This window comes from Tenrec ecaudatus, chromosome 2 (genome assembly GCF_050624435.1).
Source record: "Tenrec ecaudatus isolate mTenEca1 chromosome 2, mTenEca1.hap1, whole genome shotgun sequence".
NCBI classification, from domain to species: Eukaryota; Metazoa; Chordata; class Mammalia; order Afrosoricida; family Tenrecidae; genus Tenrec; species Tenrec ecaudatus.
Genome location: NC_134531.1, coordinates 212,512,769 through 212,533,677, shown reverse-complemented (window position 1 = coordinate 212,533,677; position 20,909 = coordinate 212,512,769). Strand labels below are relative to the sequence as shown.

General features: G+C 49.1%; 1 protein-coding gene across 2 annotated transcripts in view; it reads left to right on the top strand.

Moving 5' to 3' along the window:
- Positions 1 to 20,909, top strand: part of MX2 (MX dynamin like GTPase 2) — a 49,812-nt gene that overhangs the window by 8,196 nt on the left and 20,707 nt on the right. For both annotated transcript variants that reach the window (XM_075542274.1, XM_075542273.1), the window contains exons 2-7: positions 4,568 to 4,894; positions 6,609 to 6,792; positions 7,680 to 7,817; positions 11,343 to 11,497; positions 15,308 to 15,446; positions 19,490 to 19,688. In XM_075542274.1, the coding sequence (XP_075398389.1) occupies positions 4,721 to 4,894; positions 6,609 to 6,792; positions 7,680 to 7,817; positions 11,343 to 11,497; positions 15,308 to 15,446; positions 19,490 to 19,688 (989 nt within the window). In that variant the 5' untranslated portion in view covers positions 4,568 to 4,720. The remainder of the gene's footprint in view (positions 1 to 4,567; positions 4,895 to 6,608; positions 6,793 to 7,679; positions 7,818 to 11,342; positions 11,498 to 15,307; positions 15,447 to 19,489; positions 19,689 to 20,909) is intronic.

Here is a 20,909-nt window from a genome sequence, read left to right as displayed (position 1 = left end):
CTAGGGTCTCCTTGAGTCTTCACTGACTCTACCCCAGGGGGGTTGGATTTGGGTAGCCTGCCTGGCTGCCCTTGGCAATCCTGATTGAATAGCTGCCCTGGAGAGCTGAAAGCAAGTCTTTGTCTTTCAGCCCAACAGCACACAGAGTCAGACTTGAAAGGGGAAAGGAAGAAACTCTTTGGCCTTGGCTGGCTATGTTGTTGGTGCCTCTGTCCCAGCTCCCTTTCCGGAGGCCTTAAAGCAGCAGACAGAGGCTTTCCATCCCCACAACTGTCTCCACAACCCACAGCGGCCCTTCTGCATCCGCTCATTGGCAGTGAACTTGGCTTTTGTTTTTCTCATTGTCCTCATCCTGCGTCCTGAGGGGCTGGGCCCGAGGGGCTGGGCCCTGTCTGTGTAGAGCATCTGAGAGAACACCTCCCAAGGGGCCACTGGAGCTGAGTAAGCACTCCCCATGGGTCTTTCTTTTCTCCTGCATGGATTCCCTTCCTGCCCTGAGAGCCAGCGCACAGCCAGAGGCACAGGATGGCTCCTGCACCCTCCTCCTTGGCTGACTTTCAGGTGTGTTAATGGCATGTGGCCTCACTGTCCCTACAAAATAGAGCCCCAGAACAACCCCTTCAGGAGACGCTTTCCTGTCCGGCCAGCTGGGAGAAGCAACAGTGCTTGTTTATTCCTCCCTCGGAATATAATAACTGGCTGTCTCGCAGACTGCTTCCTGGGCAGTTCTCCAGTCTCAGCCTCTACAGAAAGAGACTCTCTCCCTCTTGGGGTCTTGAACCCAAACCCCTTGGGTGTCACCTCGCTGGCTCCTTGCCTTTTCCTTTCCGTTGGCTGCACCCTGGCTCCTACCTCCTTCTTTGTCCCTCACTGCTGCTCTTGCTGGCTGTCTTCTTTATCTGTCAGACGTCCCTCTTTCCTTTCTTCTCCTTGCAAGCCAAAGCCTCCATTGCCTGTCCTTACGATTTATTGTGGGCTTCTGGAAGCTTCCAGATGGGGAGGAGCCACAGCGCAGTGACTGCTGAATAGCAGAGGCCGCCCAGTCCAGGACTGCGCTTTTGAAACAGTGAGAAGGTCTAGAGGAGAAGTGAATGGTGGCATGCAGGGCCTTTGCGTGACCCCTGTATGAGATATGGGTGGGAAGTCCCGCAAGGGGTCGGGTGGGCCATTCTGAGTCACTTTTAGGAGGAAATGTGAGGCATACACCCTGCTCCTGGTTCCGAGACAGTGGTGGCAGGGTGAAGCTTGCTTCCAGCAAGCCCAAGTAACCAGACCAAGTGTCAGGTCTCCAGAGACTGCAGTCAGTTCACAGAGGCCGGGTGAGAATCAGCCCGAGTTTATGAACAGATCTGGGAGGTCAGTGGAAACAATCCCAGAGTCTCCCTTGTCCTTCTCATGTCATCAGATTGGGGCCTGGGGATGGTAGTGGTGGGGGTGGGGGTGGCGATAATCCTTCCAATGCCAGCACCTCTGTCTTGCTACATACAGTCTTTCTCCGAGTCTAATTGCTTCCCGTCCATGAGTATAACTTACATCACAGGCTTTACACCTAAGAACCCAACTTTCCCTGTGCTCTTTCTGACCAGACTAGGCTCTGAAAGGAAACACCGTTCGAAGGGCACCTCCTTAGACTCTGGGTTTCGGTTTTTCTCCAGGCTGTTCCTCTCATCCTGAGTCAGAATCAACTCAACCATAACCCAAATACTAAACCGCTTAGCCTATGAGTTAGACGTAACCAAAATACGGTCCTAAGTGACTCAGCCCGTGTGTTCTGGGAGTGCATTTACAGGAGAAGTTAGCACAGTTCAAAGTTTTAAGCTTAGTGTCTACTCTATTTTCCAAGATAATTCAGGATCAAAACAGATTTCATGAAAATCTCTCTCTCGCTTCTGCTTGTCTCTGTACCTCTAACACTTCTCTAACCCGAATGGATCCAGAGGAGGGTGGCACCACAGGTGACATACAATGACTCCTGTCCCGTCAGAAGTGACAGAGCACCATCAAAGCACTCTGGAGGAAATGGGACATCCAGTTACCTCTTGTCTCCAAGTGCTGGGGTCTTACAGAGACCCTCACTTGTATGCTGTGACTGTTTGCTTCCCAGAGTTCCTCCAGCAGATATGGGGACCTGTGATGAGCAACGGTTTCCTCTGTGTTGCCTTGTATTGTGTTGCATTGCATTATATTGGGGTTAGGTTATATTGGATTGGCCCAAGACGGGTCCGGCAAACATGAATCCTGAGTTTTAGGCTGGGTTCTCTAGAGAAGCAAGACTAGCGATGCTTGTAAGTATAATTAGAAAGAAAGAGATTGATATCAAGAAATGGATCACAAAGTAGTAGGAGTAGGTAAGTCCAATCCAACTCGACGCCTGTAGTTGCAGGTTGATAGAGTTAAAGTTTATTGTGCCAACCTAGCCGATTGTGCTGAACAGGGTTCTCTAGAGAGACAAGACCAGATTTCTAGTAATTATATATAAATATATTTATAAAGATAGATATATAATACAAGAAAAGAACCGTTAAATTATATACAGATAGATAATACAAGAAATTAACAGTTAAATTATAAAGCAGTGAGACACTAGCAGTCCTTTAAAGCTTGAGAGCCGCCAGTTGCCAGTCCCCTTCTGTAGAGAAAGCTGGGCTATATATACCCAGGCAGCAAACAGCAAGGCAGGTCACCAATTGTCACCAACTGTCGGTCCCCAGTTCCAGAGATGAACATTCCAATCGTGTGGGCTTAAAGGGACCTCAACTTACAGCGACACAGTCCATAGGCTAGGCATCCCACAGGTAGTGTACCCCTTTAAACTGAGGCACAGAGCAAGAAAGGTGAGGCTCACCGAGCCATTTATCCCTCTGCCCTTCAATTAATCCTACTTGTCTTTATCGGCCAGGCTAGCACAATAAACTATCGCACCGATAAACAGATTTGGGGTTAATTGAAGGGTAGAGAGATAAATGGCTTGATGAGCCTTGCCTTTTGAGTTCTTGGGTCTCTTGCTTTCTGATGGTCGGACCAAGGTGCAGCTGCCTTAGCCAGTTCCCTGCTTTAGCTGGCAAGGCTCACTTCCTGCAAGACATGCCTGAGGAGAAGCCACATGGGCCTACCCCGATGCAGCCCTGGGTGCTAGAGCAGCCTTGTGGAGACCCCTGCCAGTGCTGAGATGTTTACACAGTCACTGACTCGACTTTCCTCCTGCACCCTGCATTGTTGCATCTGTTTTGTGAGATGGAGGAGGACTTGTGGATCTGTGTTGGACAGATGGGTTAATGTTGGACTTGTGGGCTTGGACAGCACTGGGTTGGGATGTTTTCTTGATGTACACTTAACCTTTATATAAAACTCTCTTATACATGAGTTTCTGTGGATTTGTTTCTCTAATGTACCTAGACTGACACACAGGTTCAGGGGCTGGGCATCAGGAAGCAGGAAGATGAAGCAGGAAGACCATAGGCTGATGGATGCTGATCTGAACGAGTTTGAGATCAGCCAGAAGAATCCAAGGTTGGCCATCTGCTAATGGCTCCTGGGCTTGGCAGTCAATATAACAAGAGTTTGATGAGCCAGGTGGAGGATCCAAATCCAGAAGTGGAAATGAGCTAGTTTCCACACATTGTCCATTTAGACTAAGAGTAGGCCACACCCTGAATGGAACCTCCCTCAATCATATCAAGGCTGTGACTAAAGAGTTCTGTTCTCCCCACAAGGAGCCTTGGTCATGTAGTAGTTACGTGTTGGGCTGCAATCCGAATGGCTGGAAGTTCAAATACACCACCAGCTCCTCAGGAGAAAGACTGGACTTTCTACTCCCATAAACAGTTCCAGTCTTACTGGAGTACATACACTGGTACAGATAAGAGCTCTGGAATCCAGGACAGATCAACCCTCAGGAACAGTAGTGGGAGTATGGATACCATGAGAGTAGAGGGAGGGTGGAAGGAGAAGGGGTGTGGAAGGGGGAAAAGGGGGAACTGATCACAAGGTTGGATATAGAACCCACCCACCCCAGGAGGACAAATAATAGAAATGTGAGTGACGGGAGACAATGGATGGTATAAGATATAGAATAACAATAATAATACAGAATTGATCAAAGATTCAGGAGGGTAGGGAAGGGAGGGGGGTGGAAAGAGCTGATACCAAAGGCTCATGTAGACAGAAAATGGAGAATGATGAGCAACCTATATACAAATGTGCTTGACATAATGGATGAATGGATGGGTTGTGATAAGAACTGTAAGAGCCCCCAGTTAAATGATTAATAAAACATTAAAATAAAAGCAAATAGTTACCATCTTGGAAACCCACAGGGGTTCACTATGAGCCATCATTGACTTGATGGCAGCGAGTTTTTCGTTGTTGTTGTTTTTATTGATTCTCCCCACAACTGTTTGGCTGCTTCCCAGAAGATCCCATCCCGTCCTGGAGTTGACCGCATTACGTTACATCAGACTGTGGGAGAATCCTGGCCCAGCCAAGATGACAAAAAAACCTAACTGTCACACTAGGGATGGACTTGTTGGTGACCATTAAGCCCCTCTTCCATTTTGTATCTTTACAGCACTCTCCAAGGAGGTTAGAATCACAGGAGGACAGCAAAGGAACCCATCAGCCTTGACTGGGCACACGTTAATGCTGAAGATTCATGAGTCTTGGTACTACTGGACGCAAAAGCTAATTTCTTCCAAGTCTCATTCCAAAAAGAGGGATAAGTATGCTTCACCACCAGCCAAAGCTGTCATCCCGCACAGTGAAAAAGGAGAGTCCCGCAAGCCAGCCAGCAGGAGGCGATCTCAATCTCAACAAGCATCTCACCACACTGACACTGAAGGAACACGTGGTGACCAACATACTGCCAGGAGAGAATGGGAGCCAGCCCAGGGAAAAGGTAAACCAAAAGGCCAACAAATGAAGGTCCTCAGCATCAACCAGGTGAACACCGGCGCGTGGCCATCAGGCCAGCGTACCAATGTGCTAAAGCCAGCAAAGTGGGCCCACCTTGATGCAAAGCTCTGTCCCCAGTCAGTGCCAACCAGGGGCATATGCAGGCTCTGCAGCAGTCCTGGCCCTCTCAGACTTGGGACTGCAGGCCCCTTGCCTGTTGTAAAGCCAAGGTCCAGAGTCTCCGGGAAAGACATGCCTTACACATGGGCAGTGAGTGGAACAACACTTTACTCACATGGATAAGAGACAGAGAAAGCTCAGCTAAATGGTGGATGTCAGTCCCCTATAGCCAGCAGGTGACACAGAGCTGGTGTTGTGCATGCACCCCACTCATGTAGCCCCTGAGGGGACCCCATTCTCTCCCTGCCAGACATGGATGTATCAGTGAGGTTGACCAGATGCCCTATGACATATATCATCAGCAGAACAAAAAGATGTTCACTAAGCCCGGAAAGGGAAAGAGTTTCCTTGAGAATAATAAAAAGTCAAGAGAGAAGTCTACACTTCCAGCCCCCTTTATCAGAGAAAGGAGCCCTGGGGGTATCATGGTTATGCATTTGGGCTGCTCCTAACTCCAAGGTCAGCAGTTCTAAACCTCCAGGCGCACCTCGGGGAGAAGGATGAAGCGTTTTACTCCCATAAAGAGTTACAGTCTTGGAAACCCACAGGGACAGTTCTCCGCCATCCTATCTGGTCACTGTGAGTCAGAGCTTTGTGCATAGCTTCCCCACTCATTTTAATATCCTTTCTTTTTAAAAAAAACATTTTAGTAGGGACTCATACAACTCTTATCACAATCCATACATACATCAATTGTATAAAGCACATCCGTACATTCTTTCCCCTCATCATTTTCAAAGCATTTGCTCTCCACTTAAGCCCTTTGCATCAGGTCCTCTTTTTTTCCCCTCCCTCCCCTCTCCCCCTCCCTCATGAGCCCTTGATAATTTATAAATTATTATTTTCTCATATCTTGCCCTGTCCGACATGTCCCTTCATCCCCTTTTCTGTTGTCCGTCCCCCAGGGAGGAGGTCACATGTAGATCCTTGTAATCGGTTCCCTCTTTCCAACCCACTCACCCTCTACCCTCCCAGTTATCTCCCCTCACACCCCTGGTCCTGAAGGTTAATACCCTTTCTTAAGAGACAAAAAAAAACAAGGCCTAAAAATTGGCGGTAACTTAGTTTGTCAGTTTCGCTGCACTTAGCGCAGTTGTTTGCGCATGCATTTGACACCTAAGTTTACTTCTGATTGGCTGCGCTGTGTATCAATTAAGTGATGGGATTGATGATAGGCCTACATCTGTCTTTTTAATGCCAAGCGATCTACCCACTCTGCATTTGCGATGGTGATGTGTGTATTGAGCAGCCCCGCAATGAACAGCTCGTTGATGCCAGTCTGGGCCGGGCCGCTTCTAACTGGTGGCCCGTCTTGTGTGTCAGAGTAGCACTCAGTGACCCTTTGGAAGCAGAGCACTAGGCTCCCCAGGCTCCTCTGGGTGGCTCTGGACTGGCCCCTCCTGGGTGGTCGTCAATGTGTGTGCAGCCTTGGCGCATTCCCAGGTGCTCAGACTCTGTCCCTGGTCTCCAAGGTGGGGCACCGTGGGCGGAACCCCAGCCTGGAAGCGGGGTGGGTGAGGCCTGTCTGCTTTCCTCAGGGGAACCTGTGCCTCCTGTATGAGGAGAAGGTGCGCCCCTGCATCGACCTCATCGACTCCCTGCGCATCCTGGGCGTGGAGCAGGACCTGGCGCTGCCCGCCATCGCGGTCATCGGGGACCAGAGCTCCGGCAAGAGCTCGGTGCTGGAGGCACTGTCGGGCGTCGCCCTGCCCAGGGGCAGTGGTAAGCAACATGGCACTGCCCAATAGCAAGTGACACTGAAGCCACCCTTGGGGGAAGAGCCAGCCGGCTTCCCAGACAAGTCATCAGGAGTAGTCCTGGGCGGCAATCGCAGTGGTCTGGGGCGGCGGCCTGGGGGTCCTGCTGCGCTATCTCAACCACCCTCTCTCACAGTCAAGGCCCCTGCAGCCAGCGGGTTGATGCTTGTTCATGATCTTAAGCGTGGAATCCCTAGATGGGGCAAAGTGGCCCTGAGCTCATCATGGGGCCACACGGGGACTCTCGGTTTCACAAAGCTCTGAGGCTTCTCAAGCCTCAGAACTTCAGGGGCCCCAGGTGGGTCAGATAGCCCCTACCTCCCTCCCAGGTACCTCCATACACCTTTAGAATACCTGCTGACCCCTTCCAGCTTCTCCCCCAGGCCCTCACCACCCTCCTCCCTCTCCCCTCCAGAAGAGAATGCCTCTGGACAGGTTGCACTGCTGCAAACCTCCCCGGCTCCCCTTCCCCAACCCCCCCCACTACCGCAGGTCTTATGCAACCTTCGAAGGGGCTGGCTCCAGCCCCAGGGGCTCTGGGGGCTCACCAAGGCACTTAACATGATGGAAACTCTGGTGGCCCTCACTGCACATGACTGACAGGGGAGCAAGGGGGCAGGAGGTGACCACAGCCCACAAAGGGCTCCAGGGTATGGTGGCTTGGACTCATTTGTCTGCCCCAACCCCCTGCTCTCACTCACCTGGGAGCCTAGAACTGACCAGGAAGTACAGGCCACCCTGTGGAGGACCCTGGGGAAATCCTTGTGGGGGGGGGGGAGTGGAGTAAAAGACACCGTGACTCTTCTTAATGGGAAGCATAACACTTGGGGGGTGGGGGGGAATCTCTCTCAGGTATTGTCACCAGGTGTCCGTTGGTGCTGAAACTGAGAAGGCAGCCATGCGAGGCTAAGTGGACAGGGAAAATCAGCTTTGGAAACACACAACACCAACTGCATGACCCAGCGCTGGTGGAGCAGGTTATACACAAAGGTAGGGGCCCCTGGGTTGCTCCTGGCTTCCTTTCCTGTCACCAGCTCCTTCCTCCTCCTTCCCCCCCCCTTCACCACATCCTTCACTGAAAAAACCAACCACCTTCCCAGCACTGTGGTCTCTGGGAGGTGTAAGTAACAATGACTGCGTCCAGGGCCTCATCACAAAGTCTGGCCATCTACTTCCAGCAGGGTCGCCTGGGAAACCCCGTGAGCACGCTTCCACTCAGGGTTGCAGCAGTTGGGGAGGCAACCGATTTGCTGTTGGTCCTGGTCAACAGCCCCAGCCCTCCCCGCCCCTGCTAAAGAGTCCTGGTGACATAGAGCTTCCACAGTGGGCCACTGACTGCAAAGTCAGTAGTTAGAAACCACCAGCCTCGTCAAGGTAGAAAGACCAGGCTTTCTGCTCCCTTACACAGTCACAGTCTGAGAAACCCACAGGGGGAGTTCGGCTTTGTCCTATAGGGTCACTGTGAGTGGGAATCGACTCGATGGCAGCGAGCAAGTGGATGACACTGCCCGCTAGATCACCTCCACTCTCCCTCCAGGTCCTGGTCCAGTTCAGTCCTCATGGAGTTACCTCCTCATACACTGCACTGCCTCCTGGGTGAGGTCTGCCAACTACCCCACCCCACCCCTCATGCCTCTGGCACCACCCCATACTCCAGGGCCTCATCCATAGTCCCTCTTCCTCCTGCCCAGCTCCGGACTCCACACAGTGGAGCAAAAGCCTTCTGGGCCTTTCCCCATTGAGGTCCCTCAGCCTCACACCATCTCCTCTCTTCTTTGCCTTCCTGGGTCATTCTGCCCTAACCCTAACCCAGGGCCAGACTCAGCCACCCTGGTCATTCATCATTGCCTTGGCTGCTGGCTGATCTGCCTGTGGCTTTGTGGCCACATCTCCCTCCAGGCTGCTCTCCCTAAACATGGGCACTGCTAATTACTGGAAGATCATTACTGGAAGATAATTACTGGAAGATCAGCGAGGTTTACTAACATGGAAGATTAGTGATAGGAAATAGAATAATGTGTCTTTTTAAATCAATTGTGCCAGGGTTCTGTTGTCAGGCTTCTTCCACAGTGGACCCTGGAGGTCACTTGCTTATCCCTCCTACCAGACCCCTGCCCCTCCACCTTCACTGCCCTCTCAGGTCTCAGCCCGAACAACAACAACAAAACCATCACCACACGGTCCATTCCAACTCAGGGGGCCCCCTATGACAAAGTCAAAATGTTTCATGGGGGGAGGGGCTCTGATGTTGACAGAAGCAGACCACTGAGTCTTGCTTTCACAGTGCTACCAGGGGGTTTGAACCACCAAGTAGTAAATTAGGGGGGGATTTATATTTCAGATCCTTAACTTTGTATTCAGTCATTTAAACTACTAATCAAGCCCTCCAGTAGTTTGTCCTTCACCTGCATCTTGATTTCTCCCCCTTGTGGGCTATTTCATACAAGTTAACACCCGTCAACAGTCTGCTCCATCACTTTATCTGCCCGCCCCCATCCCTTTAGCAATCGCTAAAGTCTGCTCCCTTGGTATGAAAGTCTTGTTTGTTTGGGTTCTTTTTCCCTCCTTTATAACAGTGATTTCATGTAACATTTAGTTTTTCGTGATTGGCTAACTTCACACAGGTCCTTCTAAGCCATGGTGTGCTTTGTGATACCATTGTTGTTTGTACCAACGAAACACCAAACTTTTGATCGGTAGTTGAATGCAGATCATTTGTGCTACCTGAAGGCCTGATCTCAGCTGGGGAGGGGTGGGTGGGAGGCAAAATAATAGTAATAACAACCCATATCACACATAAGAGCCTCCACAGGTGTGAGCTCTGATTGCGACGGAGACCAGATTTTGCATTGTTTAATAAACTCATTGATTCCAACGCACAGAGTCGCTGTAGCACAGAGAATCCCTGTGGGTTTCTGAGGCTGTACGTCTTTGCTGTAGCAGACAGCTTCATCTTTCCCCCCTCAGACTGACTGGTAGATTGGAACTGATGACCTTGTGGTTAGCCTCCCAATTCATGACTCACTACAACAAAATAGTAGCCTCACTGTCAGAGCAAAAGGCCAGTGATGACTTCCTGGGCTCAGTGCTTCCCAGAGGACCCCCCATGGCTACAAGCCAAGTGGTTCCTTCCAAAGTAGAGCTGTCCAGCTCCCAACTCCAGTTCTTACACCTCAATTATTAGCCTGTTTCCCAGCTTTCAAACTTTTCAAAGATCTGTACCCTAGCCATGCCCGTGAGAGCTGCCCTATCCCTTTCTTGTACTGCCCAGCACACCCTGCAGCGTTAATGGGCACCTGGCTGACCCTCTACACTTGGCAGTCGATGGGGGACATGCCAGGCAGGCTGTGTGTTCCCCAGAACTCCTAACACGAGCATGCGCTGGGTGCGGGGGCAGGGAAGATCCTGTTGGCAAATGAATAATGAGCAAACACCTCCAGAGCCACAACATCTTTAGAATGGTAGACCAGAACCCCCGCCCGCTGCTGGGGCCAGGACAGGTAGGAGCAACCTGTTTGGAAAGCTGCTTGGCAGTATCTGCTAAAGCTGAAGACCTGCACAGCCGGTGGCCCTACTCTTGGGTACACACCTGACCAAATCTTCACCGAGAGGCGGGTCCTACAATGTTCAGAGCAGAACAACTAGAATAGCACTAATCTGCCACCCACCAAATTGTCCACCAGCCACCGACTATGCATTGATCCTTGTGCCATCTACTTCAGGCCTCGAAGCTGGCCCACCCACAGGAGCCCTTCCAAAATAGAGATGGCCTCCCCTCAGATTTACATCATTTATGATTCCCCATACGACAACACTGGAGTCCTCTCAATGTGGCAGGGAGCCTCCCTCAGGGACCTCCAACAGAAAGCAAAGAGAGGTCCAGGATGTCTTTAACAACCTAGTCATACACTGTCACTTCCAGGACACTGTCTATTAGAAAGCAAGTCTTATATCCAGTCCACACCCAAGTAGAGAAGAATTAGTCTCTCTCCACCTTCTGAAGGGAGCAGTGTTAAAGAATGGGCAGACAGAGTTTCAGACCCATTGAATCATCCACTGGGTATCACTGAAACGCGTTGAAGGAGACGGAGAAACAGAGTGGTACCCCTGCATGTTCCTGTTGCTAACATATTGATATGATGACTCTCTGTTCTTCTGAGAGCGTGTAGAGTGTGCGTGGAGGCTGCTTACAAATTAAACCGTCAACTTGCGGCCTTCAAAACCACTGCTGTTTTCTACCAAATACACCCCGGGAAGAACAACCACTTAGGCCTGGGGGTGTAGTGGTTACACGTCGGGTGGGCGGTTCAAAACCACCAGCAGCTCCTCTGGAGGAAGGTGAGGCTTTCCACTCCCACAGTTCCAGTCTCAGAAGCCCACAGGGGGTCACTATGAGGCAGCACTCACCCGATGGCAGCAAGTTTGGCTTTGGGGGGGTTTATTTTAAGTAACAGCCGCTCCTCGCTGATGCTCATTAACTGGGACTCTGGGTTTCTCCCCTCTCGGCCTCCATAGCCCAGAATATGATCGCGGGACAAGGCGTGGGCATTAGTCACGAGCTTATCACGCTGGAAATCACCTCTCCGGACGTCCCGGACCTGACCCTCATTGATCTCCCAGGCATCACCAGGGTGGCCGTGGGGAACCAGCCCCCGGACATTGAAATGCAGGTGAGCCTCTCTGGAACTGAAGAGCCAGAGCTGAGGTGGGTCGGGAGTAGAGGAGCTGCAGAGGGCACCTCCGAAGTCTGTGTGGGTCAGGACCGCTCTGAGCAGGGCCTTTGATTGAGTTCCTGACTCGGACCTGGTGGGGCACGTAAGGGAGTGAGAATGAAGTGGGCCCAGTGGTTTCGGCAGCCATGGGGTCTCCATGAGTCGGTCTCCAGTGACTCGATTTCAGTCAACCAGTGCGTGTTTGTGTGAGGTGACTTCTCGTTTTTGGAGGCATGCTGGTGACCCAGCATGTAAATACTCCTTTGTTTACCAAAAGGTCAGCGCAGCAGTTCCATCAGAAAAAGATGTGACCATTTGGTTCCATCAGGTTCCCATCCCAACTCTCTGCCATTGGGTCAATTCCGCCCCACAGAGACCCCATCAGGACAGGGGAGACTGCCCTGCCCCTGGGGGTTTCTTACGCGAACTCTCTATGGGAATATAAAGTCCCACTTTCTTCTCCATGGAGATTAAAGCCTGGGAAATCCGATGGGGCCTGTTCTACTCTGCCCTACAGAGCACTGCGGGTTCGAATCAACCCCTGGCAGTGGATTGACTCATTTTTTGACCCAATCGTCTTATCAACTAACTGACTTTTAGACCAGCTTTTATTTATGTATTTACTGTACTGTTTTTGTCCAAATTATATGCTCCCCTTCCAATCTGATCTTTCCCAGTTTAAGGCCTGCCTTCAAGAGGGGAACACAGAGTTTCTTTCCTAGAGCCCACTGCTGGGAACAATAGACACGTCCAGGACCAGATAAGGATGTGCCTTAGTTTCAGACTGGCCGAGCCCCAGGGGTGGTGGTCCGGGTGGGGGGGGGGGTGAGTCACAGGGGAATCAGGGTTTAGGGCAGTCATGGAAATGCAAGCCAAATACCACCTCCTCCTCCTTCAGTTCCTTCCCCACTCCCCTCCCAAGGCTCCTCCCCTCTGCCCTGCACCCAAGCCTTCAACCATGGTCTCCCAGCTCCCCTCAGCTCCTGAGCACACCCGCCGCCCTGTCCTAAGGAAAGGTAGCTGAGAGGCGCTGCCCCTTGCTGTTAATTTTGAGATAATTTCCTAGCACCCAGATCCTTGGCCTTAAGCAAGAGTCCCAACCCATTCCCAATTCCCAACCAAAGCAGCAGTTTCCTCTAGGAGTATCTCGCTATAGGCATCTTTTCTTGGCATCTTCCAGGAGGTGGAGCTGGCTCCTGGCCAGCATTGGATTGCTGTCTCCACCCTGGGACTATTCAGCCATCCCCTCCACCACCACCCACCCCCTCCCACCACCACCCACCCCTCCCAGCCCTACCCCTAGCTCCTGGAGTGACAGATACCACACTGGATTTTAGTCCGTTAGTGACCCAATTAGTGCTCCACTTTGAGTGCTGTTGTCATTCAAGGAAGGCATGCCGAATCAAGGACGTGTTCGTGAAAATTCAATTCTGATTCCTATTAAAGGGATTCCAAATGTTTGTGGGGAAATTCTGTTGTCGTCCCACCGATCCTGTTTTCCCATGAACTCTTGAAGTCTCCTTGTATTGTGCATAGGTCCCTCTGGACTTGGTAGCGATGGGTGCACAGGACTGACCTTGACATTCACAGCTCCCTGCGTCAGGCACCCACCACACCCATGATTCACCAAACGTAGGTGAAACAGCCCCTTCCTGAGAGCAAGTTGATTTCCTGGTAAAGTCTTCCGATTCACTGTCAGATGGCATCACCCTTCACACACGCTCCCCAGATGGAGGGCGTCTTCTAACTCCATTTACTGTCCCCCAAAAAACAAAAACCACAAAACACTGCATGGACTTATAGTGACCCTGAAGGACAGGGGAGAACTGTCCCCACGATCTTCACAGGAGTAGAAAGCCCTGAGTTTCTCCAGCAGAGCTGCTGGTGGTTTCGACTTGCTGATCTTGTGGCTAGCAGCCGAACTCGCAACTGCTATGCCACCCTGACCCCTCCAGTGTACTCTCGGCCTTGTCTATCTCCTATTACAGAACAGCTGCTGGTGTCCAGCTGCTGGCCTTGTGGTGAGGAGCCTGCCTGATAACCACTCTGCTACCATGACCAGTGATTAGGGAAATGAAAATCAATACCATGATGGGATTCCACTCTTTACTCATTAGGATGACTGTTGTTTAAACAAAGAAAAGAAAAACAAGTGTCGGTGAGGACAGGGAGAAATAGCTACCCTTGGGTATTGTTGCTTAGCAGGTAGAGTGTGCCACTGCAGGAGAAAACAGTCCAGCGGTTCCTCAAGCAGTCCAACAGCAGTACCCTCCATTCCACTCAGCATATATACCCACCCAGCCATTCCACTCCGCATACACACCCCAAAGATGTGAAAGCAGGGACTCACTCGGGTACTTCGATGCTATGTTAGACAGGGTTCTCTAGAGGAATAAACCCAGGACACTGGAATAAACCCAGGACACTTATGAGTTGATAGATAGATAGATAGATAGATAGATAGATAGATAGATAGATAGATAGATACAGCCCAAAGGAAAATAACAGCTAATTCGTCCACACAGCAGTACAGGGCTCAGTTCAACTCACTTCCATGGAACATTTAATATACTGGAAGTTCTTCAACTCACGAGGGCTGCTGGGTCCAAGGTCAAGGAAACAAACAGCCGAGTCTTTCATAGAGCAATGCAGGCAGTCCAGCGAGAGGCAGCAAACAGCAGGCGGGTCACCAAAAGTCAGCCAAATGGCAGGATCCAACAGTCCCAAGCTCAAGCGATGCATACTCCAGCAGTGTGGTGAAACAGGTCTTGAAGGAACCTCGAGCTCTAGCGATATGGTCCATGGGTTGGGTGTCCCACAGGTAGTGTAGCTCACAAATTGAGGCAGAGAACTAGCTAAGGCAACCACACACTGGTCCAATCACCGGAGAGCAAGAGAGAGAGAGGCAGGGTTTGCCAAGCCATTTGTCTCTGCCCTCCAATCAAACTGTGACCTTATTAATCCCACATGTTCCTATTGGCCAGGTTGGCACAATAAACATACCTATCACAGATACCAATTCTCATAGCAGCAGGCTTCACTCTGACCAAACTCTGCAAACAGCCCCAGTCCAGTGCTCACTGAGAGGTTAATGGTTGAACAAAATATGGTCTGTAAAGTTAAACCAACGATTGCTGAGGAGTTCTCTGAGACTTATGGCAACTCCATGTGCACGAGCTCCTGGTTTCCAGTGAGTTATTAGACATGCAATGCCAAGCTTTCTTCAGAGGAGCCTCTGGGTAGACCTAAACCCCAGGCTTTCAGTGAGCAGCCCAACACTTAACCATTGGCACCATCTGGAGACTTGGTCTACCCACCCAGTGGCAGACTGACTATTCAGTCATTGGAATAGATGGGGCTCTGATACCTGCTGTGAGCTGGGCCACACCTGACACACTGTGCTGAATGAAATAAGCCAGACCCAAAGGACAAATGGTGTCTGCTCCCGCGTATAGGAAATGGCTTCACTAGGTAAATACGCTGAGACAAAAGGCTCCGCGAAGCATACAGGGAGCTCTGGGGAAGAAGGAGAAGTCACATTTGACCAGAGATGGGCTCTGGATGATCCATAGGAGGTCAGCGGAGAGAGGAGCAGTGCAGGTGGGTGTGGAAGACTCAGAGAAAGGGCACGAGCTGAGCAAGAGCACAGAGGTGTGAAAAATGTGGGTCACCCTCTGGGACAATGTTCTTTTGGGACCGTCGCATTTGCCTAGCCGGTTCCCAGATAAGCAAAGTGTAATCTTCCTGTGTGTGGTTCTCTTGCCTCAGGTCAAGGCACTCATCAAGAAGTACATCCAGAGACAGCAGACAATCAACTTGGTGGTGGTGCCCTGCAATGTGGACATCGCCACCACGGAGGCACTCAAGATGGCTAAGGAAGTGGACCCCGAGGGAGACAGAACCATAGGTACAAAGAGGGGTCCAGGCTTCCAGAAGACAGAATGGGAGGGAGAGACTCACATACATTTAGAAGGTCTCCGAGCCCAGCACTGCTGTGGTGACCCCCAATTCCATGCGGAATCCAAGAATATGTTCGGGGGCGTGGGTGAGGGGGGTGGGCGGCAGCTATGGGCTCTGGACAAGCACATGCCCCCACGTGTGGCTCCTTTCCATTCACAGTCAGGGTTCAGTGAGTGTCAGGAGAACCTTCACTCTCCGCCCTCTCTCCTCACATGCTTTGCGTGGACAAAGTACCGCAAGCTGGGTAGCAAATGAAACTGTATTGTCTACTAGCTCTGAAATCTAAAAGTCCAGCGTCATTTCAAACCAAAGTCCTTTCTCAAATGGAAAGCATGCATGTCAAACTGAGCCTGAGTATGGGAAGGCTCTCTGCCCCAGCTAGAGTGAGTCCTTATTACAAATCCCCATTTTTATGATATCACAACCCCTTCTCCAAATACAGTACACTGATGGTGGTCTTCATGTTTGACTACTGGTTCCTGTGCTAGAGCTTTCTTAGGGGTCTTTCTTCCCTCCCAGTGGAAGGCCCTCTCCTTTCCCAAAGGAAGGGTCAAAGGTGGATTCAGATGTGGTGGATAGGTTTGCTCAGAGTTGGAGCCAACTCAGTGGTACCTAACAACAGCAACTCACCCAACAACAACCCAAATCCACTCAATTTCAGCCAATAAAGACACTCTGTAGGCTTTCTACAGTGGTCGATCATTATGGAAACAGAAAAAACTCTTACTCCTGAGTAGGGGCAGCTGGTCTGTTCTGCTGACCTTATGGTTAACAGCCCAATGGCAGACTCTCACAGTTAACAGCCCACAGACCCCTCGAGCTGTGCCATCAAGGAGTCTGGTTAAAATTTCAGCGCATAAAATTTCACCACACCCCTGGCAGTGAGGATGGGCCCAGTCTCTTCGTAGACTACTGCCCTTGGTCCTGCCACACAGCAAACACCCAAGGAACACTTGCTGAGCTAATTAGACTAAGCAAGGAAGAAACAGTGACAGGGGTAAGTGGTGAGTGAGAACAAATCACAAACAAGGAGGGTAATGATGGACTGAATAGAGGGCTGCCAGGCTCTAGGGAACTGGGCCCGTAGGAGGTCTGGGTGGGCCTGGCCGTAGAAGGTTCCAAGTGCATTTAGATCAGCAGTTCTCAACCTGTGGGTTGTGACCCCTTTGGGGGTTGAACGACCCTTTCACAAGGGTTCCCTAAGTCAAGACTATCGGAAAACACATATTTCTGATGGTTTTAGGAACTGAGGCACCGCTCCTCTAGCTGTCTCCAGGCGGTTCCCAAATGCCGATACACCCACATACGAGTACCTGGAGTGATGACATCATCACACCAACACCATCACATCCACCTTGTACAAATACAGGTGTATGTGACAGGGTTGGTGTCATAATGTAGTTATGCGGCCCAGTCATGCATTAGTAGAGAGCAGCAACTGTGTAGAAAGCAGCTGCTGTGTTAAAAGCAGCAGTATTGGAGGTAATTATACTTCAGGAATTATAATTACTGGGTAAATGTAAAATCATGTACTGTTAAATCATCAACTACTGCAACACACCCACCCACCCACACACACACACACACACACACACACACACCCTCCCCCCATGAGAACTTAATCTGGATCCTGATTGGTATTTACATTCAGCTGTGGTTGATGTGAATACTGCCCCCTTGTGATAGTAACAGGTATGTAAAAAAAACAACGGAGAATGGCAAATCACAGGAAACTTTCAATGAACTGCATTGACTGAACTATGCCATGTGTCATCTTCTGTATTAGTAAAGCTATTGTTATATATTATTTCCATTAGCCAGCCATCCCATGACAATGGATCATGTAGAGAAGAACGTTGGGAAAAGAAAATATAGTGAGGATATTTTGCAGTATGGTTTTACCTCAATAATTACAGCCGGAATTGAGAAACTACAGTGTGTTAATTTTTGTGAAGTTCTATCAGCCGAATCTATGAAGCCGAGCAAACTAAAACACCATTTTGATAGCAAGCATCCGAGCTTTGCCAGCAAGGATACCAACTATTTTAGAAGCAAAGCTGATGGACTCAAGAAAGCCAAACTTGACACTGGTGGCAATTACCACAAACAAAATGTAGCAGCCTTTGAAGCTTCATATTTGGTGGCACTCAGAATCACCAGAGCTATGAAACCTCTTACCACTGCTGAGGATTTATTGTTTCCAGCGGTCAAAGACATTGTTTGAGTTATGATTGGAGACGGATTTGTTACGAAATTAAGTGCAATTTCCTTATCTAACAGCACTGTCTGCAGAAGAATCAATAACATGTCAATATTCTTGATCAGGTAATCCAGAAAATTATATCTGCTCCACTTCCAATATTTGGCGTCCAGCTTGATGAATCTACAGACATTACAAACTGTTCACAGTGACTGGTTTACGTGAGGTATATTAATGATGGCAACTTTAAACAAGAGTTTCTTTTTGCAAACCTCCTGAAAGGACAACTACCGCACGTGATGTATTTGACACGGTTGGTTCATTTCTGAAAAAGCATAAGCTTTCTTGGGAAAAGGTTTGTGGTGCTTGCACAGATGGTGCTCCGGCTATTCTAGGATGTCGATCTGGATTTCAATGTTTGACACTGAACGAGTCACCAAAAGCCATATTAGCAAATATTAGCAATGAAGCTGCTGCCACAAGAGTTACAAGAAGTAATTAAAAGTGTCATAAGTTCTGTCAATGTTGTAAAGGCGAGCACTTTAAACAGTCAACTGTTTTCACAACTGTACAACGAGTTGGATGTGCCCAATAATGCTCTGCTATTTCACACTGAAGTGAGATGGTTGTCGAGAGGAGAAGTTTTAAAACGTGTTTTTGAGCTTTGTGATGAACTCAAGACATTTTTAATCAGAAAGCAAGACCGCAGTTCAAAGCACTTTTCGGCGATAAAAGTGAACTGCTTACTTGGTGGCATCTTTGCCATCTTGAAGGAGTGACATTTATCACAGCAAGGACCCAATGCAATATGCCTCAATTTGTCTGAAAAGATCTGATCTTTGCAAATGAAACTTCAGCTTTGGCAAAAAAAAAAAAAGGATGAAAATAAAATTTACAAGATTACTGCTTTTTTTGAGGAACATGACATTGAACCAGACAGAAGGATTACTATGATAATTTCTGTGAAAGAACACTTGCATATGCTTGCAGACAAAATTTCATCATTATTTTCCAAATCTACCTGACACCCCATTCACACTTGCCAGGAGCCCATTCACAGTCAAAGTTGAAGATATTCCTGAGACAGCACAAGAGGAGTTCATTGAATTTATTAACAGCGATGCAGTGAGAACTGATTTCTTTACAAGGCCAGTTACAAGATTCTGGATCAAGTGTTTGCAGTCACGTCCTGTTCTGTCTGAGACTGGGTTGCTCCTTCTTCTTCCATTTCCAATACTGTATCTTTGTGAAACAGGGTTTTCCAGCTTGCTGGTTATCAAGTCTAGTACAGAAGTAGACTTGTTGTGGAACATGATCTTCGTTGTGCTCTTGCAAAGACCGCCCAAGAATTTCTGATCTGGTGAGAAAGAAACTAGCTCAACCTTTGCATCACGTTGGCTCGTTACCCATACTGTTGCAAAATGTAGCCACGTAGTGTACTGTTGTTATATTAAGACTGTTACCCATGCTACACCACGCTTCAAAACAAAATTTCGTTAATTTGTAGTTAGAAATAAATGTCAGAATATATAATTACATATTGTTTTGTGATTAATCATATGTTTTAATTATGTTCCATTTGTAGCATTAAAAATACATCCTGCATATCAGATATTTACATCACGCTTCATAACAGTAGCAAAATGACAGTTATGAGGTAGCAACGAACATAATTTTACATGAGGAACTGTATGAAAAGGTCACGGCATTAGGAAGTGTGAGAACACTAATTTAGGTGAGAAGGGAGAACTGACCTGTGCACTGCTCTGCTCTACCCGTGCGTCTCACAGGGATCCTCACCAAACCAGATCTGGTGGACAAGGGTGCTGAGAAATGTATCCTGGAGGTGGTGCGAAACCGTACTTACTACCTCAAGAAAGGCTACATGATTGTCAAGTGTCGGGGCCAGCAGGAGATCACCAACAGGCTGAGCTTGGCAGAGGCCACCAAGAAAGAGATGAACTTCTTTCAAGGGCATCCGAATTTCAGGTGAGACATGTTAGTGAGGATTCCTAGATGGATTCCTAGGTGCTTCCCCTAACCCACTAAGACTGACCACGATTATAACCAACTTCTCTACCCAAGATGGTAGCATGGAGATGGAGTACGACCTTTCTTTTTCTTAAATTGTTTTAATGAAATGTGTTCGCTTATTTAAAGAAAGTGAAACAATTGGGCTTCACCGATGATGACTAAAGACCGTACGATGTCACTGCCTTTGTAGGCAACACTTGGGTTTCCCAAAATATTTTCCCTTGTTTGTTTGAGGGCTGCAAAATTGTAAGGAATATATCATCCAGGTAAGCTTCTCCAAATTTTCCATATAAGGACAATAAGTAGAACAAACAGTGAGTAGAAGCAAGACGAGAAACAGATTGTCCAACTCAAGAGATCTGTCTCCTCTCACAGTGTTGTCGTTAGTGCTGTCCAGTCCATTCCGGCTCAGAGTGAACCTCTGTCCAGCAGAACCAAACACTGTCAGGTCCTGTGCCCTCCTCACAGTCGTTCTTATGGTTGAGCCCACTGTGGTGGCCACTCTAGTAGCCATCTACCCCACTGAAGGCCTTCCTCTTTTTCACCGACCTTCCACTTTTTCCAAGCACTGTGTCCTTCTCCAGAGACTGGTCTCTCCTAACAATATGTCCGAAGGATGTTAGACCAAGTCTTGCTATTCGTCCATCTAAGGAGCACTCTGGTTATACTTCTCCCCACACAGATTGCTTCCTTCTTCTGGAAGTCGATGGTTGTGGTAGCTACATAATCTGATATTCATTTGGGACTTGCGAGGATTAAGAGTGAAGGGGTGGAGTCTAGTCTGTCAATCAGGATACAGCCCAGGAGGCCTTGGTGTGGGTATGGCCTTCCCCTGAGGATTCTGGGAATTCCTGTATTTTTCTCTAGGAGGCGGGAGACACTCCCTCTTTCTCAGCTCACTCTCTGAGAGACGCTCTACTGACAAGACACATGACACTACGCCGATAAAGCCCATTCCCTGGGACCTGAAGAAGCCACGTGGAGGCCTCTGCCAGCACCGAGATGCTTATAACACCACTGGATCCACACACTTCTGACTCACTGGCCTGTGATCTCCCTGCATGCAGTATCATTGCATGTGTTTTGTGAGTTTGAAGAGGACTTCATAGATTGGTATAGAACAAATGGGCTAATATCGGATCTATCCACTTGATCTAGACTGGGATGGGATGTTTT